This window comes from Callorhinchus milii, unplaced genomic scaffold, assembly GCF_018977255.1.
Source record: "Callorhinchus milii isolate IMCB2004 unplaced genomic scaffold, IMCB_Cmil_1.0 Scaffold8, whole genome shotgun sequence".
NCBI lineage: Eukaryota > Metazoa > Chordata > Chondrichthyes > Chimaeriformes > Callorhinchidae > Callorhinchus > Callorhinchus milii.
The window spans coordinates 9,534,461-9,558,800 of NW_024704749.1; the positions used below are offsets into that span (position 1 = coordinate 9,534,461).

At 43.5% G+C, this 24,340-nt stretch overlaps 2 protein-coding genes and 1 long non-coding RNA gene across 7 annotated transcripts in view; 1 reads left to right on the forward strand and 2 right to left on the reverse strand.

Moving 5' to 3' along the window:
- Positions 1-1,541: 1,541 nt before the first annotated feature.
- LOC103189956 (testis-expressed protein 26) lies at positions 1,542-2,324 on the reverse strand. Its single transcript, XM_007910535.1, has one exon. It carries the CDS (start codon positions 2,322-2,324, stop codon positions 1,542-1,544), a length of 783 nt encoding a protein of 260 aa, XP_007908726.1.
- An 8,656-nt stretch (positions 2,325-10,980) lies between these two features.
- Positions 10,981-12,599, forward strand: LOC103189949. Its single transcript, XR_489109.2, has 3 exons — positions 10,981-11,299; positions 11,832-11,907; positions 12,077-12,599. It is a non-coding gene; the product is annotated as an uncharacterized LOC103189949 (long non-coding RNA).
- A 1,562-nt stretch (positions 12,600-14,161) lies between these two features.
- Positions 14,162-24,340, reverse strand: part of LOC103189950 (protein-tyrosine sulfotransferase 2) — a 31,213-nt gene continuing 21,034 nt past the window's right edge. For 4 of the 5 annotated variants that reach the window (XM_042337213.1, XM_042337210.1, XM_042337212.1 and 1 more), the window contains 6 exons: positions 22,262-22,363; positions 18,590-19,525; positions 17,296-17,494; positions 15,888-15,938; positions 15,187-15,235; positions 14,162-14,813 (listed from right to left, as the gene is read on the reverse strand). In XM_042337213.1, the coding sequence (XP_042193147.1) occupies positions 15,200-15,235; positions 15,888-15,938; positions 17,296-17,494; positions 18,590-19,449 (1,146 nt within the window). In that variant the 5' untranslated portion in view covers positions 19,450-19,525; positions 22,262-22,363 and the 3' untranslated portion in view covers positions 14,162-14,813; positions 15,187-15,199. The remainder of the gene's footprint in view (positions 14,814-15,186; positions 15,236-15,887; positions 15,939-17,295; positions 17,495-18,589; positions 19,526-22,261; positions 22,364-24,340) is intronic. The other variant, XM_042337211.1, reaches the window with a different exon arrangement.

The window sequence follows — 24,340 nt, forward strand, 5'->3', positions numbered from 1 at the left end:
TCTCACTTCCCCGAGCAGGTCGGCGGGACAGGCAGACCTGTCTGTCTGACAGATGGCACTAATTCAAGGGCTTTTGGTGGCGGCAAGCCACTACATCGAGGACGGTGCTGTCAGTGCCAAGGATAAACCCAAACTCCTTGACTTGCCTCCGTCATAGTCAAGTCAAGGTAGAACGCAGTAATAAATACTGTGTGTCCAATCAGCTTTGTTAGAATCAGGTTAGCAGGTTGCTGGTAACATGTCAGTTGGATCATATTAACTGGGTACAATCCTGCACATTTATCCACCAACAAATTCACTCTCACAGTGAGTGACAACAATAATAATAATAAACATCCTTGCATTTGATATCGCGCCTTAATAGATATTCGAGACGTCTCAGGTGCTTCACAAAATATGCAGTAAAGTGAATTGACTGTATATTTTGTGGGCCAAAGATAGAGGAAGAGTTGCATTACATCCCTCGGCCACGCTGCACTTTCTTGTGGCCGGTCATAAGAGCAGGAAATGTGGGGGATTCCTTGGACCTGACATTGCTCCTGTCAACCAGGCAGACCCAACAATTCTCCTTCCTCCTTAAGAATAACAATAATCCTTACATTTGGTCTAGCACTTTCATGCCAGGACGTCCCAAAGAGCTCCACAGCATATACTGTAAAGCGTATGTAAAGTGCAGTGACTGTGTGTTTTGTGGGTGATTCAGAGTGGGAACTCAATTGTAAGGAACCACAGCTGTTAAGTCTGTACTAATTCCCTGCCAGAGGGTGTTGGGGGCATCACCAAACCGTCCTGCTATGAAAGCAGTTTTACGACAAGAATTTGAATCGCAGTTGTTTCTCCTTATCTGTCAAGGGTCCAGTCTGCAAATGGCTTCTAGTTACTGGGAACAGCAGTGAACAGGGAGTGACCAGAGAGTGACATTCTGAGGCGCGTGACTCCAGCTATTGATCTAGCCTTTTAAATAATAGTCTTTGCATTTGATAGTGTCTTATCACAGCATCAAAATATCTCAAAGTCCTTCATAGAATTTACTGTAAAGTGTAATGACTATGTAGGAGAAATTAGCTGTAGATGTATCTGTGTGGGTCAAAGAACCTTGGAACTGTGACACAATCTGTCCCCTCTCTAGTGCAAGGGACTATAACACCCATTGAACTGCCATCTTAAACATCTTAAACAGTTCAGTAAATGGTGGATACAATTCCCTGTGGGTACCAGCTGTTAAATTAACACTTTGTTTACTTTCCTGCTATTTGAGCACAGCAGTGTCCCACAAACAACAATAAAGTGCATTACCAACTAATCTACGATCGTTGTCCAGGACACCGGGAGAAACTCCCTTCGCTTTTCTCATATCATTAACGGCAATCCAAAAAGAGGGAGCCAAGTCCTCAGTTTAATATCATTCCAAATTTCGGGCACCTCTGAAATGTGTGCTCTTAGCAAAGTGAACACATTTTTAAAAAAAGTAGCTGCAACATTTTAATGAACTGAGAATTCTTGGACACCAGCAGCTTTCTGCCTGGTCCTTGCCACGGGGACTAGCAGATCCTGGATGCTGTGGGCCTCGTTTTACAGGGTGAGACCACACTCTTGAGGAACTTTTGCAGCAGAGCTTTGTCCCTCTTAGACACCGTGCACAGGTGGGCATTGATTCTGGCAGGTTCCATGTTTTTTAGGATTGAGGCGAGTCCATCGTAGACGTTGCTGTAGTCCGTCTGGTAGGTGGTCATCTTTTTCCTTTTCTCCTGGTTTTTGACATGAGCGTAAGTTACATTTGGAGTTATTCCTTTGGGAGGATAATCCCGGTGGGCATTGCTTCCATATCGGGAGGTATCAACCATCAGCTCGCAGTTTATGTACGGTAAGCGAAACTTATCCCGGAATTCAGAAATGAGGGGATGTGGGACTTCCTTCTTCCAGTCAGGGGGTCTGGGGATAATGGGTTTCATCTCAAAATCTTTAAACTTATCTGGGAATTCTTTCCGGTACATAGTGCAGTAATCCCCACTGAGCCGCTTGAACACTTCATCCTCACTCAGTGGTTTATCCCAACAATCATCGATCTTGTGGTCCTTGTCGTGTTCTTTGCGATGCAGATGGTATATCATGAAGGTTTTGTTGGGGTGGGGATTGTTCCTCTTACTCTCAGTCAAGCAGCCGGTTCGGAATATGGTCGGTCTGGAATAAGGATGAGCCACATAATCGTGTCTGTTTGTGGTCTCGTGTGGGTCAAAGTGTTTTAAGCCTCTCGGGCAATCTTGTTTCTCTTTTGCTCTATTCTTCCTTTTGTCCTCAGTTTTGATACAGTTTAGTGACTCCATTGCTCTTGAGGAGGCTGGCCTGATTCCAGGGAGCTACCTCATCACTTACCGATTGTTTGATCCTTTAAATCTGGCACAGGGTAGATTTGCTCTCACAGCCAAGGTCCTGACCAGAGACTTTCCTCAGAGATGAATAGATTGTGGTTAAATTGTTCCAAGACGCTATCCTGAGTAAAAGGCGATATATATAAATGCAAGTTGTTGTTGTTACTATGCGGTTGACAGTGAACTGAAAGGATTGTGATGTCTCCAGCTGATGGTTACATCATGCTGACATGGTCTCTGCTGGTCTTTGCTCCTGTGTCAGTGTTTTCTCTATTGTATGACACACGTTACAAACTAGGCAGAAATGCATAAAGGAAAGTGTTTTTCACTTTGTCACCCTAATGTTCGCACAATCCATCACACTTTACCATAATTCCTGTGAAGCACTTTGAGACGCCTTGATAATGTGATAAAGTACTATATCAAATGCAAAGATTACTATTATTATACATCACCAGCTATTTTGCAAAATAAACATGGTCTCAGGGCAGCACTTTTGCCTGCGGGTCAAAAGATTACGGGTCAGTACCTATCACGACTTGAGCTCACACTCTAACATGATATTCCAATACAGTACAGTGGGAGCACTGCATTGTCGAGGTCTATTATCTTTTGAATGAAATCCTAAATCAATTCCCACCACCACCAGTGACGTGATCTCATGAAATTATGCCCAAGATCTAATGGCTGTTTTGTGGGCTATTGCTGTATGCAAATTGGCTGCTGTGTTTGCCTACAAGAGTGCTTGCGATTGAGCCAAGCTGACAATAATACTTTTGACATTACCTTCTCCAGCTCCCTGGCATCATCAGTCTCAGTACGGTGTTAGTGACTTTCTCTGGTGTACCTGTACCTTGTGGGAATGTGACTGGACTACAAATTTCAGAATGTGGTGTAACAAACACAGCATATACATATGCCTCATGACTTTTTCCGTTTTATTATTGAAACAGGCCTTGTTAGCACTTTCCCCTTTCCGTTTCTAAGAGTTCTCTGCAGTAGTGAGATCTATTTCACCCCTGAGGTGGTGAAAGGCTGGGATCGGAATCGTGGATGCAGTATTGGCTGGTCTCACGAGCCCTAGGATCTATCACTTTGCTGGTACAAGCTTCAGTCACATTTTCCAGAAACTCTTCCAGCACTTCCCTCTCTTTGCCACTGACAGTCTGTAGGTATCTCTCAATTTCCGATTGTTTCAAGGAGTTTACGCTTGGTGAAATCTCTATGCAGCTGTTGCCAAAGTCTCGCTCATATGTGGTCAAAGGACTATTGTCCTTGCTGTGGAATCGAGAATACTTCACAGTGGGGATCATTCTTGTCTGAAGCTGGCTAGCATTAAGTTGACAATTGTTTTTCAGCTTGGGCAAACAGCACGTCTTCTTACTGCAAGACAGTTCAGGAAGAGTGTTTTTTCCCTTGAAATACTCTGACTTTTTCCGATAATCTCTCTGATATGTGCTGCTGAACAGTATGTCCATCGCTTTCTTCACCAGGCCTTCGGGAGGTGGTTTCTTCCAGTAGGATTGTTGGTCAGACACGGCTTTGACCTGTTGCTGACTGAGGTTCACATTAGCATTCTTGTTGGGGTAAGTCACAAACAAATGAGGGTACACAGGCTGCAGGCGCCCACATCGTTGCCAACACAAATTGGCAATGTTGCTAGGCACACACGGGTAAGTATATCCTTTAGAATAGTGTGGATGCATCATCTTAGTTCGCGAAAGTGGTCTGTAAACATAGTCATGTTTAGTTGTCGTCTCGTACGGATCCCAACGATTTGAATATTTTGCACAATCCACCTTGGTTTTGGACGAAGTGGCTTTGCTGCTTCCTTCATCTTCATTTTCACTGCAGTCACTTTTTTCTTTAGCTGAAAATGTCTGATTGGCAGCATTTTTCCTCTGCCTCATTCTTCACTCTTTTAGTCACAGGAATGACACATTTAGGGGTATGAAAGAAATCCCATTAGATGTGACGGAAGTTCTTAGAAGACCAAATTCTGCCCAGGAGGGCTGATGATCTTCTTAACCTTCAACTCCTGCGTTGTGTCACTGGTTAGATAAGCATGACATTGCGTGGGATAGGTATTTGGACTAAAGATTAAAGCTTGTTAGATTACTAATGGTGCAGCAGCATATTAACATGGACATGGATTAACATGTGACATCACATTGATGTTACACATCACAGCACACGGGTCACTGCCTGGTTAGCGCCACTCAGGGATCAGTATCAAAAAGTCTCTTGTCCTTTAATGACCTTCTCTGGTTGGAACCCAACTGGACACGGGACAGCTGTCAGTCAGTGCATTCCAAGATAGCAACTGCATGGAAAACTTGAAGGGGGTGGAGGGGAAGAGGATATGTAGAATAACAGAGAGCAGCAAGTGATTACCATGTATAATCTGCAATGTTAGTGTGAAAATCAAAGTGAGTTCATTGACTCCTACTCACTCATTCTTCTTCATACTGACCTCCTTCTCAGCCTCCTCCTCCCACAACCCACAGGCTTTTAAATCCCAAGTTTGGTGTTCCCCTAACCATTGGTTCTTGGGTTATGTCAGCAGCTCCTCTTCTCTACTACCTTTGGTGGTGACTTGCACTGGGATCCTTGGCCTTTCGTCCAGATATTTTAATGAACAAAAACCTAATCTGTGTTTGTAAGTGTTTCTACAAAGAATACGTCAATAATTTCATAACATAAATCTTGAGTTGACAGTGATCACTGTCCAATGTTATTCACGTGGCTTCACATTACCATAGAAGCTTTACAGACGCACATTTCTTCTGGTGACACAAGCTTGCTATTACTTGCTGTGATAGTGGTCTGACCCCGAGGCATATCCTTAATTCATAACATTGTATAAATAGCTGTAAATTTGCTTACAAAAACAGTCGTTTTTGTAATTACAAGTGTAAATTATTGTAAAGTCTCCTTTCAGCACACTAGGGAGCAATAGGAATGAAAGTTCTTTTCCGTTTCTGTCGAACCGAAACAATGAAAATCAAAAGCAGCATTCAGTTAAAAGTTACGTAAATCTGTATTAGGACATGCCTGCTGTGCTGTGTCTATGTCATTATGAAAGTATATTAAGGATTATTATGTCATCATTAAAGTACTCACCCAGTCACATCTGCATATCTGCCAGTACTGTGCTACCCTGAAAGTCCATAGATAATTTCTGGAGGTCTACAAACCTCTAACACAGAGACTAAATTCAAGCCCCAGCAGAGCCGGGACCTTGGGTTCAGCTGCCACAGTCATTTACCTTCAATAACCATTTGCAGTAATCAGATTGCCAGCATCAACAGTACCGGGGTCAAATCTTAGGTACTGTTGATCAGCAGGATAACAGACTTGTTGGTAAAGGCCAGGGTTAGGTCACGGTTGTCGAGTTGCTATCCTAATTCCTGCTGAGTCTTCAGAACACAAATTGTTCTAAGAATGAGTCTCACGCTGGCCTGAACTGATCTATCTCCTTCTCGCTCTTGAGGTGAGAGGGATCAGCTTAAAAGCGTTTAGTGCTTAATTACAGGATTTAGTTGCTGCAAACCGTTCCACTGAAGGACTTTGTAAATTTCTGGTCTCATTTTAGGCTTTGTTCGTGAGTTGCATTTTTAGACCATAAGGAGTTAACAAAATATTGTTAATCATATCAGCAGAAAACCAATCGCTGGGTGTGCATGCTACCATGCCCAAATTTTACAGATTAGTTTCGTTTTTCTCCCTATCCATTTAGCTCAAGTTACTCTGAATCCACAAGTGGTGCAGTGTGATACAGTGATGACCACACTTTAATGTTAGAGATCAGTGCAAGAAATCTCACCAAGGTCTAGATTTACTCTATTTACGTAGGTTTTAGAATATCAACAAATTGGTAAATTGTTGAATTCCATCTTAACTTTGCTATTGATTTTCTGAAAGCTCTTAAAAGAAACTTAACAAAAAGCAACTTCAAAAATAAGTTACTTCACTGGGGACACTATAGAGGTACAGTTATTAAACGGAATTGAGAATATTTAGCACAGAACAAAATGCATCCAAGAGGAGGGAAGAAAAGGATATGGCAGGGAGTAAGAAATAGTTGAAAATTCATATAGGGTATAAAGACTGGCACAGACTGGTTGGGCTCAGTGGCCTGTATTTTCTTTGTAAATACTTTTGGTTGCAGAGACAGTAGAAGACGATGTAGGTTTAGAGCTGCAAATGACAATATCAGGACCGACACCAGGTTATTTCTTTAACCAGAGGTTAATTATCAATCACAACAGGTTACCAGGAAGAATGGTTGAGGCCTCTACGTTGGACTCATTTTAAAAAAACAGCTTGATGCTGTGATGGGAAGACAGTAGGGTGGACATTCGGGAATGATGAGATCAGATGGCCTGAAGAGCCTTCTTCATCCAAACCAAGCTCGTGAACATGAACTGGAAAAGAATTAGTTGGCAGTGTCTGCCCAAGGTGTGCTTCAGCCCAACACCAACAGAACATGGGCAGAGCCTGTGCTGGAGGCACTCCAAGAGCAAAACACCTTCAAAAAGGAATCTCACTTGCAGCAAAGCGCAAGAGAAATACAGAGCTAAGAAGAAGCTCATATAAATGAGTAAAGATATAGGCCAGGCATGCTGTGCACTGGCTCCTGAGGCACGCCAGCTGTGGAATGTAGCAATGCAGGATTGTGTAACACAGTGCTCATGCTCCAGTCACTTTGCGGTCTGAGAGGAATTTCACTACTTCACTTGGTTTCATCCATTCAGTCCGAGATGAAAGGATGTTGTCTTTATACTCAGATCACTAACATTTTCACTGGGATTATTGTTGTATGAATCACAATTAAAAGATCCAACATTCCAACTAGTCTCAGCATGCAAGAACCATTTTGTATTCAAAATTAAGATCACAAGAAGTGGTAAAATATTCTTAAACTTGGTCTTAATTTGGAAAACTGATTTCCTTTTAAGCATGAAGATGTGATGAAGCACTATATCTAATGCAAGGATTATTATTATTATCTATATTGTTGGCAGAGTTCAGTAAAGCGGTGCTTACATCGCATGGAATGGGTGAAAGCTTCCTGCTCTTCATCAGATGAGCATGATATTGTGTAGTGACTGTATATTTTGTGGACAAAATATATACATATGTATGAACTCCCATATGAACAAACCGAATTAAATTATACCCAAATTCAAGCAATAAATATGGTTATGGCAGTTTTTTTTAAAGCCATAAAGCACTGCAACATACTCAAGCCTCTGCACCCAATGTATTCCCAATTCCAACATGGACATCTGTCTCTCACTGCTCTGTGCAGGGACATCATGGAGTTAGAAGTAATACAATTTTCAGACACCTTTCTGCTCCCAGTAACACCACCAATCACCATGGACATTTGGCCCAAAATCTCCATGTGGAACAAGGAGATCTAGCCTTGGATTTTTTCACAGATCATATAATTTGTCCCATCAATGGTTCAACGCTACAGATTTGACTTTCAGAGGGCAGTGACTAAACACAAGTAAACCATTCAAAACACCGTAAATGTGTGAAACTTTTCCCAGGCTCCCTCCCCAGCCAATTTAGTGAAACTGCAATCTAAACATCACAACTTATACCAGCAGGTCTCCACGGGAGACAGTTCCAACATTGATCACCTTTGTTTGCACTGTACTTTCTTACCTATGGGGGGAGAATATAGGGTCTGTCTCTGCAGCAGAATGTTGGCTGATGGAACTCCGAAACTAGCTCCACAGGACAGTCAAGTCACATTTAGTCTTTCAGGTAATGTGTGTCACATCCAGAAAATCCTTCAATCAGGTATCAAGCTGAGAAAGGAAATTGAGAGTAAAGTTACAGGACTAAAGTGCTGTAAAATCAGTCACAGTAGTGTACAATTGGGAACAATGGAATCCGCCCATTCAGCTCCTGTTAACCCTGAAAACAGGTAGGGTGGACCTAGCTGTTTACCTGTCTGAGTGCCCGCACGTGACACCTCTGTGCTCGGGGTAAGTTCCTCGCTGTCAGGAGCAGGCCTGGAGTCTGGCGTGACCTTGAGCGAGAGGAGCTAGGATATTTGGGAAATGTCCACTTCCCGTTCCTCTGCCCTATCCAGACCCCCCCTGCCTCCCACTCATTATCATCATTGGCATTTTGGTGTCCGCTGCTGTATTTCCTGCTATCACAAAGAAAAAAATAAGAGTCTCCTGGGGCTGTGAACGGACATTCACAAATATATCCCTCATTATTTTGTCGTTTTCCCGGTCCTCCTAATGAGAAAGGAAGATTGTGATTCACAGACTCTCAGCAACACTGACAGCCTTCGGCACACATCACAGGAACGGCCACGCTTTAACATGATCTTTTGGTCTGAATGTAAATTTTTACAGAACGTGTCACTAAGACAGTGACTGACACACAACAGAGCAAGGGAAGAGACACTCACCAATTCACTCTCTTCTTCTCGGCCTCGTCACCTGGAATCACACCAGAAACATCAGTTGGTGTTGGAGCATATTCTTCTTGGCTCAACCTTTAAGATCGTTGCTAACAATGCTGAAGATTGACTCTAACTGCAGTCTGTCAGAGCGGAGCTGATGGCAGTCTCACATCACAAGCTCTGGTTTAAGTCTCTCCACACCGGACCAGGAGTCCAGTCGGCCATGACTCTGGTAAAACATGTTTTGCCAAGCATCACTGACTCCTTTTTAAATCTCAATCCATCATTATCTGTGTCTCTTCTGGGGCAGGATATCATTCTTATTCCACAATCAGGTTTCCGTTACTTTTCCACCCTTGAGGCTCGAATTCCCGTCGGTGTAATGGGGAAATCTCGATACAGTGTCAGCGTCACTGCTCCTGATCGACCAGTAATTCCAGCCTCTGAACGCTTCATTTCACCAGCGATCAAACAGCGGCGCAATGTAGTGACCTTCAATTGGATCAAATTCACACATTTTTGCAGCTCTTCATTTATCCCCAAAACTAAATTCATGCTCTCGTGGAGCTTCCTGGAATCATGGGCTTGGGAATGATGTGAGGCAAACCAGATGCGAAGCTGTATTAAAAGGGCAATATTGAGTCAAAAATAGTGAGGTAATCCTGCCACTTTATAAATCACTGGTGCGAACGCACTTAGAATACTGTGTGCAGAGAAGAGAAGGTCGAGGGGTGATACGATTGCAGTTTTTAAGAATCTGAAGGGAATAGATACTGTAGTAGACAACGATAAGCTGTTTTATCTTGCACTGAGCAGTACAACCAGAGGACAGGGCCTGCAATTGAAGGGGGGGGGGGGGTAAATTCAGAATAAATCTGCAGAAACACTACCTCGGTGAGCGAGCAGCGAACTAACTAACGGAACAGGCTCCCTCGAGAGACGGTGGAAGCAGAAATTGTCATTCGTTCCAAGAACAAATCAGTTAAGATTTCTGCTGGAAAATAATAACAGGACGCAGTACGTAGTTTGGGACACGGCATGTCAAGCCACTGCCGGGTCATGGTGGAAGGCCAACGAGATGGACCTCGGTCTTCTTTCGCCAGCAAATGATTACGTCCTTACGTGCCGGAAGGCGTGTGTTTATCTGTCCCAGCGCTTGCCTCACGGGGTGGCACCGGTGTGCAGGGAGTGCGGAGTCTCTCACGGTCGGGAGCTGGAGTTTGGTGTCACCGCAGAGGGACAGAGGAGCTGTAGACCGTCTCGCGAGCGCGACTCCCCCGACGGTGTTACCAGGCCTCGAGCTCCTCCCGTTACCGGCTCTCCCCCCCTCTCCCGTTACCTGCTCTCCCCCCCCCTTCCCCGTTACCGGCTCTCCCCCCCCCCTCCTGTTACCGGCTCTCCCCCCCTCTCCCGTTACCGGCTCTCCCCCCCCCCTCCTGTTACCGGCTCTCCCCCCCCTCTCCCGTTACCGGCTCTCCCCCCCCTCTCCCGTTACTGGCTCTCCCCCCCCTCTCCCGTTACCGGCTCTCCCCCCCCCGTTACCGGCTCTCCCCCCCCCTCTCCGTTACCGGCTCTCCCCCCCCCCTCCCGTTACCGGCTCTCCCCCCCCCCGTTACCGGCTCTCCCCCCCCTTCTCCCGTTACCGGCTCTCCCCCCCCCCCCTACCGGCTCTCCCCCCCCTCCCGTTACCGGCTCTCCCCCCCCCTCCCGTTACCGGCTCTCCCCCCCCTCCCGTTACCGGCTCTCCCCCCCCTCTCCCGTTACCGGCTCTCCCCCCCCCTCCCGTTACCGGCTCTCCCCCCCCTCCCCGTTACCGGCTCTCCCCCCCCCCTCCCGTTACCGGCTCTCCCCCCCCCTCCCGTTACCGGCTCTCCCCCCCTCTCCCGTTACCGGCTCTCCCCCCCCCTTCTCCCGTTACCGGCTCTCCCCCCCCCTCCCGTTACCGGCTCTCCCCCCCCTCTCTCCCCCCCCCCTCCCGTTACTGGCTCTCCCCCCTCTCCCCCCCCGTTACCAGCTCTCCCCTCCTCTCGGTTCTGTGGCGTCAAAGCTTTGGCGGTTCCCGCCTTTTCTCCCCCACTCCCCTTCCACCGTTGGCGCGTGCGCACTTGGTCCTTCGGGAAGGTCCCCCCCCCCCCCCGGTCCCGCGCATGCGCACAAGGAGGGTGGGGGGGGGGGGGGAGTGTGTGAGTGGCTCGAGGGCGTCAGACTCGTCAGAGGGAGAAGGTTGGAGGGCCACAGAGGGAGAGAGGGAGAAGGTTGGAGGGCCAGAGGAGTAGAGAGAGGTTGGAAGGCCAGAGGGCATCTGACAGGGACTCAGTGGGAGACAGTTTCCAGGAGCAGAAAGAGACTGGAATGGGCTCGGCGGAGGGCAGGGAAGGAGACTTGGTTGAGGGCCTCTGACTGACTGACTGTGATCCAGGATGAATGACAATCCATTCCTTTCAGCGGGAAGACACTCTGAATGAGATGTCTCCGTCCAGACAAGTGATGTCAGGTTTGCCTCTTGTCCAAGTCTACATGAGTTGGTATTATTAATTGCTGCGCGCAATTGGCTGCCGCGTTTCGCCCACAAACTATACGGTCAATCGATCCAGTTTACAGTATATTGTGTGAAGCGCTTTTGAGACGTCTCAATGATGTGATAAGGCGCTATATCAAATTCAAGGATTATTATTATTTAAGAGCTTCTACCCACGCGTTGAGTGCCTTCACGTCAGTCACTGAATTAGCCACTGGGAGACAGGGATCAAACTCCAACTTTACTTGGGATTCCCACTCTGGCAGCCATCGTGTGGCAAATCCTGATCCGACTGCGCTGCCGGATGTGCACAGAGACAATCTCAGTCAGTGGGAGGATGCCAAATCCATCTCACCTGGCATTCAGCTCCGACTGAGACATCCAGAACAGTGGTTGGGGAGTGTGGAGATGTCCCTGAACTAAGAGGCAAACACAGATGACAGCTTTTGAGTGAAGATATGGAGTCAACACTGCTTTGAATTTCACTTAACACAGCTTTGAATTTCAGCATGACCCCCAAACACTTCTTCTGCAACATGGTACTGGCCTGGAGCAGCCAGGCTGAGGAGATGGATGCCAATCTGGTGAGTGTTACACCCCGAGACTCACAGCTGGTTGAAGAAACAGCTGGATGCTGTGATGAGGAGTTTGAAAGATGAAATCAAATGGCCCGAAGGGTCTTCTTGATCTGCACCTGTCCTGAGATCTTGTTAATATTCCAGGAATCACTAATATTTCCTTTGGTACCCACAGGATGTGCTGCTTCTGCATCCCTTGGAGGAAGAGGCAATAAAGAACTGAGGATTAAGGCCACGGGATAGGATAGGATTATCCTCCTCACTTTTCCAAATGGATCATTTCAAATTGGACGATGTCTGGTCACCAGCCTCCATTTGTGTCTGTCCTTTGTCTTTTAATTAATTGTGGGTAATTTTGTTTTCAGGGGTACCTGAGAACCATAGATATTTGCAGCCTAGTCGAGGCCATTCGGCCTGTCCACTCGTTCCCAGACAAAACACAGATACACGGCTCTCATGTTGGTGGTGGCGTGGCCTCTCCTGGAGCTCGCTCGACTGCCCTCGGGAGTCAGGGAGGAAATTTTCATTTCTTTAATAAACTTTTACTTTGTTTGTGCCAAACTCTGATGGGCCAGGGTTCCAGTCTTGCCTCATTAAACAATGACGATAATCCGTGACTTGATATTAAACTCTGACTTTTTTTAATTTATTAATTTTATTTACAAGCCAATGGCAGTATGAAACAATGATTGGCAGATACGAAAGGATATGAAAAGCACAATATCTACATTATAAAACGCAATGAGAAAGTCCTCAACAGATTAAGTTTTCTTCGGAAGAGGAGTTCTTCATTTTAGTTTAAGAATCTCAGTGTATTGACAAAACTTGTTACCCTGGGTGACAAATTCACTCTTGTCTCATTCAATAGAGATCATGAGAACTTGTGATCCATTCAGTTTCTCCTTTCCTCCCACCACCATCCCTTATCTCCTAACCCCCTCCCCCCCGTAACATTTCAGAACCAAAATGTTCTTAGCAACTCCTGTAATACGTCTTGCATGTAACCAAATACCATGTCAGTACCATTGAGATTTCATGTATACCTCCATTAAAACAGAAGATACATTTTACAAAATATCAGTCGGGCTTTCAGCCCCCATCCTTTGGAATTCCAGTCCAGTCCCTTTGCCTTACTTCCTCCCTTGACTCCTTCAGGCCCATCTCAAGATCCCCCTCTTTGACCCTACCTTTGGTCACCCTCCTACTCCCACCCCAGCTGATCTCAACCCCCAACTCGGATCCAAAACCCTGATTGTCCAGCCCTTGTCATTTAACGACCCATCTCTTTAATCGTGCCACTTACCTAATTCCTCTCCTACCCCCAGTTTGCTGTAACTGTAAAGTGCTCAAGAGAGTTACTCTACTTGAAGAGTGCTGTATAAATGAAAGTTGTTTAAACAGTATGGCAGAGCAGTTATTTGGACCACCTAGGCCAAAGCAGGTCACCCCCTCCCAAAGGAGCCACATAGTGCAGGAATGAACAAGTGGTGGAAATCACGAGCCAACCACAGGAGGTTCAGTTGAGTGGCACAGCTGAGTGACCGCCAATGGAAACGTGGAAGAGGGTGTTGGCTCAGTGGGGACCGAGATTTAGCTGAGAATTAAGTGCAGCCTCTGGCTTGAAAGAACATCTCTCCCAACAGTGGTTTGTCCCAGTGGTTCCTGCTAGCAGTGGGAAATCGACTCATCTGGAGATGGATCTATGTCCCCGTAAAATGAGTATCGTTTCAAGTTTATATTCAGTGGTCTGTAGAACAGCCTAGGCAACTGATGTCCCTAGAGTTTTGATGCTTTACTTAGTTCAGCTGTTTAATAAATTTACTTTGAATTTTACATTCAAATATGGGTGGACATCATCTTTATCTTTCCACTACACAATCCTGCTACAATATACAGTACCACGGATATTATTGGTAAAGTAAGTCACAGTTATTGGAGGTAACTCGCTGAATGCGAAACCCTCAATGATCAAAAAGGGAAGGCGATCTATGCCTTCTGGGTTCAAAAATATCTTCCCGATCTGAAGGCAGTGTTGTTGGATATTAACAATATTCTCCAATGAAAATCTTTCCATTAGAGATGTTTACAGTCTATTAACCAATTTATGACAGGCCAGGGATGGTGACAATTGTGCAACTCTATCAAGAATAACCTAGCATGGCTTCACAGCAAGAAATTCTGCTCTGTCAGATGCTAAGTCATGTGAACTTTGCAACATCCAATGGTCCAGTTACCATTTATTACTATTTATTAAAATATTTTTAAAAAATCATTATAGTCTAAATGTATAAATAATACCAGATGGCTATCTGTGGATTTAACACTTACCAACCTATAGGTTGGCTGATGAATAAACTACTGCACTTGTCCCTCATTTGAAATATTAATTCCCCATTATTCTATCAAACTTTGGAGTTTCCACTTTTAAGAATTCTTCACTATTCTTTTACTGACGGGTGTATTCATTGTCAGGCATGGTTTAGCAGGAAAATCGTAACGAATACACATTCTTGACTGTCCCAGTGGTCATATAAAGTAACACAGCAGTTTGAAGCATCCCCCTCCCCCAATCTGTTATAAAATACTTGGAGAAAATGCACCTGTATATAAAAAAAATCACATTGGAGACGTGCTTAAACTATCGACACGGTCAGAATACAGACAGATAATCATTGTACTGATGAGTTTCTCTCGGAATCAATGAACCAAGCCTGCTTTGAAGAAGGACATATCAATAATATATCCATTATGAAAACATTCCAGTTCAGTGAAGAGAATCACAGGCATACCCCCTTAATCAGACACCACTGGTTGGAACAGATATAAGGCTGTAAGAGGTTTTGTTGGCTCTTTTTTTTCATTCATTTCTTTAGATTCCGCATTTTTTTTTCTGGCAGCTACATCTTATGAACCTGAAACAGAAGATTCCTATTAGCATATTAATCTTGCACAAAGTCTTCAAAGGTCCGGGTGCACAATGTGTAGTTACTGCCTATATTAAGAGGGCTGAAATCCTAACATTTTTTAACATTCGGCAAAACATTTTCGAATGTTCCATTTTATAGCGGCGTTCCCAAAACAATCAACAGGTTTATAACCTGAACACAAGCCTTGTGGGGAAGGCTTGTGAGTACGGTTAGTGCTGTCCTACAAATCTGTAGGATCAGTGTAAATGGAACACGACTGAAAATTTCTAAAGCTTTAGAAGTATATATATAAATGAATAAAATGTAAGGATGAATTATTATTGATGAAGTCAGATGCGAAATTTTGACACACACACACCTGTATCCAGATATCACTGCAATCCATTTGTTGAAACATTCAGCTTTACCTGTACGAAAAGCAATTAGAAAATAAAATTCCATCCAGCTGCAGAATTCACACAAACTTTCGCAGGTTCGTTATGCTTGAAAGATACAGTTTGGGGGAGGTTGCTGGACCATCCCATAACAAGCCATTTCTGCTGCATTGTGCCCCCATTAGAAGATGAACTGTTGATGTCAGTCTTCTGTGGCAATACTCTGAGTGACCAATTGTCGCATCTTTTCTGCAGTTGTAATGGAAGCACTTCCAGCAACCTCAGAATGTATCCACCCCTTCCATCTCCCACACAGAGGAGAAGCGCTGGACAGAAGCTGAATGCTCCCCACATTAGAAGGGAGAATCACTCCAGAATACCATTGGGCATCACCAAGAGGCTAATTTCAGTGCAGGGCCTGGGAGCAGGCTGCTCAGTTTGTCTTCTCTACAGATGGCACATGGGTAGAGGAACCATTGGTGGAAGGAGAAAATCTTAATAGTATCTTGAATATGGCAGAACTTTCAACATTTGTTTTTTTTACACATCTTTCTCATCCTCCAAAAAAATTACATGGAGATGATCTGTCCTACTAAACAACATGATCTGATAGATTATAAGGTGCACCCTGAATTTGAAGGTACATGAAAAAATAAACACAGAAACAGTAATAAAGCTGTCCTACCGGTAGAGGTTCTTTCAAATTGGCCGGTGTTTTAAAATCACCTTTCATGACCTGTGAAACATTGATAGGATGAAGAAAAATTAATATAAAGTCACAGCAAAGCAACATGCAGGCAGCACAACACGTACCAATGTGCTGCACAAGATCGTCACAGCTCGTCTTAGTTAGTAGCACTTTTGCCTCTGAGTCAGATTCAAGTCCAATAGAATTCTGGAGGTATGCATTTTGTTGGAGGTGCTGTCCTTCGGAAGAGACGTTAAAACCAAGGTCCTATCTTCCTGTTCAGGTGGCCTTTAATGATTCTACAGCACTATTTGAAAACAGAAGAGATTTTCTCCCAAAATTCTGGCCAACAATCCTCCAAATACAAATTGATCATTCACTTCATGGACATTTGTGGGATGCTGCGGTGTGCAAATTGGCTGCTTTTATTCACCTATACAAATGCAGTCATTACATTTCACAGGAATTATACAGAAAAGGCATTGTATCAAATGCAAGGATTATTATTTATTCACAAGTTCTTTTCAACAAATGTGCAGATACCATAGTGACCAGGGGATGGCTCTCCAGCCTAATTCATGGCTCCATCATTCTTATCACATTCAAAGCTAAACAACATGAATGAAATCCTGGATAATAAATGCATTGAAACCCAATTTTATCAAAACATTATTGAAAAATTGGGGCCCTTGAATTCTTAGCTCATTTATCTTCATACAATACCATTACTGTTCAGCAGCATGCCTAAAGTAAGCTTCATTTTATCACATAATACTCCAAAACCACAACTCTCCATGGGTTTGAAGAACAATTGTATTGTTTTATAGGGACAGAGACTGGTTTATATGGAATGCTTATTCTCCCCCAAATCAGTTGGAAGTGCCAGTGGTCAGATACAACAATTTGCTATTATTAAAAAAGTCTCTCGGGTAGGATGAGAGGCACAATGACAATGGGGAGCCCAGGAGGAGAAAGTTGGCCAGTTGGGAAAGACTGGAAGGATTTGAAGGTTAGGGTGTGGCCCTTGAAGTCAATCAGATTAATGAGCTGAATGTAAGGATAGCAACACAGCAGTGCAGAAAAACACAGGATTATAAATAGTTACATCACAGCTAGTGTCAGCCAGAAAAAAACAAGACCAAATTAGCCAAAGCTTCACTCACACACAGCACTCACACAAAACCCAAGGAGATGTATTGGGCGTGGGAAGAAAATTGGACACAGTCACCGCAGGTCACTTTGGTTCAACAGTATATCAGCAGACCTTGTGGTGACTGTTCAGCCTTCCTCTTTTAATCAGGAAAATGGTGACACATTCAAACGATGCAAGAAAACAATCTAACTAATAAAATATAATATATAGAATATAGAATAAAATAAAAAATAAAATAATTATTGCACCTACCCTTTTGGTGTTATTAACTACTAGTGCGTCAGGAGCTCCATAATTTGGCGGATTGGCGTAAGGATCGTATCCGAGTTTGGCCAACATGGGTGCTATCTGTGCCATGTCCTGCACTACATTGTCGGGAATGTGTCCCACCCACTTGCTCAAAGCCTCCAGGTTAACCGGCTTGATAACCTGGTCGGTGGATCGCTCTATTCTATGGGAAAAAAACAGAAAACATTTCAAACAAATTGTTGGTCAAATTAGTCATATCCACTTGTTGCACTCCACTTAACAATCCTACAGTACAGTTCAAGGGTGGAAGCTTAAGAATTACTGTGGGCTCAGCTTCAAGTTAAACTGGACACATTTCCTGTAACCCCGTTTATGTTCATTTGATAAAAACAAAGCAGGAGGGTGTTATGCCAAAGTTTCCCAGTCCTCACCCACCTTGTTCTATTAAAGTCTTCTCTATGGCTAGGAAGGACATGAGATTTAAACCCACCTTGCACTGTTCAATATGCAATTTATAACATGTTAATCCACCCTTCAGAACCTCCTTGATCTTCAAATTGTTCAGGATTGTGCTGTGCATATTTTCATCAAATTGATGGCGGTAACTGCATTTACAAGAACATTAATGTTTACATATGGTATGAAGATAGATAAAGTGGAGTCCTGTTGCTCAGTGGTTAAGAGCATTCACCTCGCAAGAGAGAGGAGCTGGGTTCAATTCCAGCACAGGGCAAAATGTTAGGCAAGTTTCCTTACTCCACAGGCCTCTGTTTACCTAGCAGTAAGTAGGAAGCCAATTTGTTAAGTCGATTGGCAGATCGCTTTTCCAGATGTATTAATCCCTTAAAAATTATTTCTTTTAAATAATAATAATTTGTTCACTGAATCCACAACTGTTTGTGGGACACTGTTGTGTGCGACTGGCTGTCGAGTTTCGCCCACAAAACATACAGTCAATTCACTTCACAGTATGTTCTGTGAAGCACTTGGAGATGTCTTGAAGACATGATAAGGTGCTGTATCAAATGCAAGGATTATTATACATATATTATAAGATCGGCAGAGTGGTCTCGACACACTGGTGTGATGAAAGCGCAGTTTTCTCGCATTAGTGATGGGTTAAATTATTGGATAGAGAACGGGCATAAGGACTGGATGCACTGGCAGGTACACACTGCACCAGTGTGTGCCTGATCTGGGGTAGCTGATACAGTCACTGAATTTCATACAGAAATTTCCCAATTCTATCTTCCTTCATTGCAACCAATTAATATACCAAAAAGAAAAAAACACGCACTTGGAAAGCGACACTCCTCCAGCCTTTCCGATTAGTTCTTCATGATGTAAAACTGCATCGTTCCACGGAATATTGAGGAATTTCATGATCGTCTCCGTGGACTTTCTGGGATGTAATACAAGCTGTTCATAATAAACAGAGAGACACCTCAAAGGCCCCACATCCATACACTGTCCATACATGATCTCAATGGCCTTGTTCCATTTGATTATACAATCTCTGTAGCTGTTCAGATCGAATCCAGCAATTGTCACTTTTCTTGTGATCATCGAGTGCACAGATGCCCGGCCATCCCGGATCATCAGAATGAATTTAGACTGTGCAAACAGTTTGGAGAGATAAGTTAGAGACTTCAATGTGAAGGGATCCTTATTGCACAAGTATTTGGCAGGTTCCCCGTGTTTTGCAATGATTTCCAAAATAAAGGCTTGCAACGCAGAGTCTATGACTTGGTCCGTGACCCCCGCCTCATTCAAGCGCATCTTTTCCCGCTCCGACCGAGACCACATCTGGCGCATGGTCAGCACCCGGGGGATGATCCGTGTTTCTTCGCCACAGCGGATTTCAGGATGAGCGTCCATCATGGCTCGCATTAACGTGGTCCCACTTCGCGGCACGCCACCGATGAAGATGATAGGCATGTTCTTACTGTAGCGGTATTCCACATTCCGTGAATTGTGCATGATCATTTCCTCGGATTCTGGTTTCATCATACCATGTGTTCGTCTGCCTTGATACCAGCCCCCTTCCTCGTTTATCATTTGTTGACATTTCCAAATTTGTTGGCCGAGATGAAAGACCATCATGGTAAGAACAGCACAGCAAATGAATAGAACAGCGCGCCTCATTCTGATGCGCATGTTGATGCTTTCGCTCCTGCAGAGCGCTTACTGCTGTTCAGTTGCCAGCCACTTCAGTGGGATGATCATTTCTGCTCTGAGAAAACAGATGAAGAAAATGAGTCCACTGAAACATTAAGTGCCGGCACAATACTTGGCAAGTCTATTAATGCTACAGTAATTGTTCTCATCAGTTACACACAGGCATTCAGAACAGTGAAATTAGTAGAATACCAAATTTTGGGATGCAGTAGACCTTGTAACTCACAACTATGCTCATTGCCTGAACACAGTCAAAACATACCTGAATTAATATATCATTTTACAGCATTGCTTCAAGGTGGGATCATTTCTCCAAATGTTAAGAATTCTTCCAAATAACACACACTTTCACAAGCTGGTTATTACTCACAGTTATTTTGTGCTGAAAAAGCACTGCCCGTGCAGACCTTATGCAGCTGCTTATCGCCAAGCTGGAATGTTGGCAGGAGAGAAGGAGCCTCACCAGCAGTGGGAGGCAGAGACATTTTAAACCGGTTTTGCAGCTGCACACATGAATCCCTGTGGTATATGGCAGTGTCTCCCTTATCTCTTCCCTCCCAGAAGAGATGCAATGCCTTTACTTCAACAGAACTCGATACTAATAGCCAACTGACAGAAACAAGTAGATTTCTGTAAGATTTTACAGCCCACTGGATAAATAGAAAGCCAAACATTTCTCGAAGCAATACATCAAGACTTTGCAAATATTCTGCCTGATAATATTCTTCCCTGGCAATATTTACTGCACCTGGTTGGTATAGATTGACACAAACATTTACAACATCTATTACGCAGGTTAACACTGAAGCACGGCAAATGTATTTCACTCACCGAACCTAGGTGTAGTGCTCCCAATGGTTCAGCTAACCCACGATGAGTCTAATGAGCAACATTACGTGGGCTTTTGTAAATAGTTCTTGCTGCATAATGGAGTCACTGATTTCAGAACGTATTAAATATGTACAAATATAATAAAACATAATAGCTCAAATCTGGATGGGAGGATATTGACCTTCTGGATTTTTCACATTATATTGTCAAGGTAACGTGCTACAGATAGAGCAAATAGTGGGCTCCCTAAAGAAGTCAGTCTAGCTCAATCGATAGCACTACCCATCTTGAATGAGTCAGAAGGTTGTTGGTTCAAACCCCTTGTCAAAACTTTGAACAGTCTTGGATGACACTCAAAAGCAGTGCTGGGGAAGTGCTGCATTGTCAGAGGTGCCATTCTTTGGATGGGATATTAAACTAAGGTTCCACCTCGGTTTGTTCAGGTGGATATTAAAGATTCCATGGCACTATTCATAAAGAGAAGGGAGTTTTTCCTGGTGTCCTGGCCTGTGTGCAAAATTAGCAGCCATCATTGGCTACAAATACACGGTCGCAACACTTAACATAAAAATTCTTTGGGAAAGGCCAGGGAGGTTGGGTAGGTCAGAGCCGCAGGAGAGAAGACGTTGATGTGAGCCAAAGTGTATGACTTAGGTCTTGTCGACTTTCGGTTGCTAGAAATTTGCGCTCGTCCAGGACTTGATGTCCGACAATCAGCAGACCTGGAGTCGCAACCTGATAAACTTTCTTCAACAAATTTGTGCTCCAAAGCACATAATTTCTCACTACACATTACACCATACTAAGCAATTTTACCTCACAAACTACTGTGTCGAGCTTTTCACTTCTCCTTTTGCATTCAACAATCATTCTCGAAAGTCAAATGACACACACAGTCATTAACCTACAAATACATCACTTGAGTATTTTTGATCAATGCAGACAGCGTGTCCAGACAGGATAAAAGACCAATGTTTAAAAGGGTACAAAAGGAACTTATATTTGGTGCACAGATGTCACTTCACTTAGGTAATACAAAACTCATTCATCCATCATTTAAAAATCAACCCTGTCTTTACACAACAGCATCATCTGTTATATATTGGAACATAAATATTGGCAGCACTTGACTATAGTGGTAAACAGATGGAAAAGAAGGTTCAGCCAAATTATTCCAAATAGGTGGATCAATACACAGGCATTATGTTCCCATTTCCAAAAGCATTTGCAGCACTCATTTTAGCTTATTAGATTGCACCAATGGATTTCATAATCACTCGTCAGCATTCCCAAACAATATACTGCCTTTGTGTCTTTTTGTTTTTGTTTTTGTTAACAGCTCTGTTCCACAAACGAGTCTCTAATCTTAGCCATGAAGAACTCTCAAAAGCAGAGTTTCAGTTTGCCCACCGCTGAATTGGGTAATCTACCCCTGGGGAGGGGAACACACCATGCTTTGCTAAGCGTGCAGAACACAAGTATAAGTTGGCAGGCGCTGGGTTTCTATACAAAAGTGTATATCTACAAAAATGACGCACATCTACATAAAGCAGTTACGTTCCAATGGCTGGCTGGTCACAATGTGATAGAACAGAAGCTAGCAATTTACCCAAGAGCTACGCAGCAGACCTGAGTCAAGCGAGTGAAGGCGGATAATCAAGGTTTAAATTAAGATGCAAATTTCATCTCAAACTCTCTGTAAGTTGTTAGCTACACACACACACACAAAAATCACACACGCACTCGCGTACGCAAAAACGTGTACATTTTAAATACTCACACAGAGGCTTATTAGGATGAATAAATCCATTTCAAACAGATATAGAATGATTAATTTGCCTAATCGCTGGCTGTCATTACCCAAATTACAAAGGGAATGTCATGCCCAAATGCGACAATAATGGATTATCTACACCTTCAATTTGGGGCTACAGTTGTTTCAAACCATTTCTAAACTTACCAATTCCTTGCGTATCTTGTGTTGATTGAAAATGGTTGCACATCCTAATACTGGCTCCACTTTCTCTTCCTTTTCTCTCAGGACATCATTGGAATATGAAAACTAGTGCAAATGAAACATTACAGGTTCACTAATAATATACAATTCAGTCCATCTGCTCAATCCCTGTACAGTTTACCCAAAGAAGCGTACAAGTCAGTAAAGTCTACAAGGAGCAAGAAATGATAGAAAAAATAAAGGCGAGGAGAAATATAACACAAAGGGGAAATTGAGGAGAAAAAGAGCAAGATAATAATGGTGGAAAAGGGTAGAAGAACCTCAAGCAAACAGAAAGACTCAGTAAATTAAAACATCTATCAAAGCAGCTGGGTAACAATCTACATACTTTCTCTGTTAGACCAGCTCATTCTTATATTTAGCTTAATATATTCTCAGATGCAAAACTCACACTGAGAAAGTAGTACAGATCTGCCCATGATACAGAGTAGTATACTGTAGTTATTGCTTTGTGCGTTTCCCTACAACCCGTCAGGTATTTTCACCACAAAACGTTAACAGCCAATGCTTTAAGTGTCAGCGGTGCTTTCAATATGAACTGAACCTTTCGGGGCTGTTATCTGATGCACTAATATGGTAGGAAGTTACAGAGTTATAGTCTAATAGAGGGGCTCAGGTAACAGTTGTATGCATCACTTTTGTCCCCCTCCCCTTTCTTTCTTCTTTTACGTATAGCTTTTTAAAACCATTGTCAGTTCAGGTCAGTGTCCCACAATACACACTGGCCCTGGATTCTAATGTTCCACCTAATCATATAACAGGTGGTATAGCAATACAGGAATATACAGTGGATCGCTAAGATTCTACAATATACAAAGTCTCTAACAGGCTCTTTAGGATTCATACCACAATAAATATTAATAATAATAATGATAATAATCCTTGCATTTGATATAGCGCTTTTCAAGTCGGGAGGACGTCCCAAAGCGCTTCACAGAACACACTGTAAAGTGAATTGACTGTATATTTGTGGGCGAACGCGGCAGCCAATTGCGCAAAGCAATGTCCCACAATCAGTCGTGGATTGAAAATGACCAATTTATTATTGTTTTTGGTTTTGGACGGATTATTATTAGTCATGTGGAGTAAGGAAACTTGCCCAAGGTTTCGCCCTCTGCCTGGAATTGAACTCAGGTCTCTCACTTGCAAAGCGAGTGCTCTCACTACTGAGCTACAGGACTCCACAACCAATAAAGAACCAGTACACAATTTAAAACTTTATATTATACGTTTTGTTTGGTTCTCAAATAGCCGTAACAAACAGGATGAGCTGAATGATTTAGAAACCTAGATATCAAGCAATTACAATCATGAGGTTCTCAGAGGAAGGTTTCTCACCCAAGAGGATTTTAAAAAGATACACCTTTTATTTGTTTAGAGATGCAAAAAGTGTACACTCTACGGAGAAAAGGCGTTGCCAAGGAAATGTTGAAAGAGGATGTGGTTATCTTACTCATATAGAGGGCGAATTGATAAGATACGGTTCTAAAGAGGCCTTATATCAGTCGATGTTCCACAAAGTACTCCGATTTGAATAACGAACCAAGATTAGTCACGAACACTACACATTCTAAAATAGGAGTACGGATCATTCCATTTAAAGGGGAATAACCTGGGCTCTGACCAAGTCTGATTTTCTCCATTTCTGCAATATCACCTGCCTCTGCCACTACTTCCACCCGCACCCCTCCCCCCACACCCCCAGACCATGTAGATGAAAACCCTCACCCTCACCTGTGTCACCTAGTATATTCCTAAGCCCTGCTTGCCCGCCTCCCCAGCTCTACCCTCTCTTACCCTCAGCTCTGTAATCCTACCCCCAATTCCACTGGCTCCCAAGTGGATCAATCTTTAAGACAACGTTTCCTACAATTAAATGTAGCCGGTAAGTGTGGGAGTAATGAAGGATCGGGGAGCGGCCTTGTGAGTTAGGAGGTGATTAATATGGATAGTGCAAAGAAATCTAAGCGGTTTTAATAGGAAACTGAATGGGAATCGGGTAAATGTACAACTTAGGCGATT

Bases quoted from the DNA above. Each gene is read 5' to 3' on its own strand.
- LOC103189956 (XM_007910535.1), bottom strand. From the start codon at position 2,324: ATGGAGTCACTAAACTGTATCAAAACTGAGGACAAAAGGAAGAATAGA.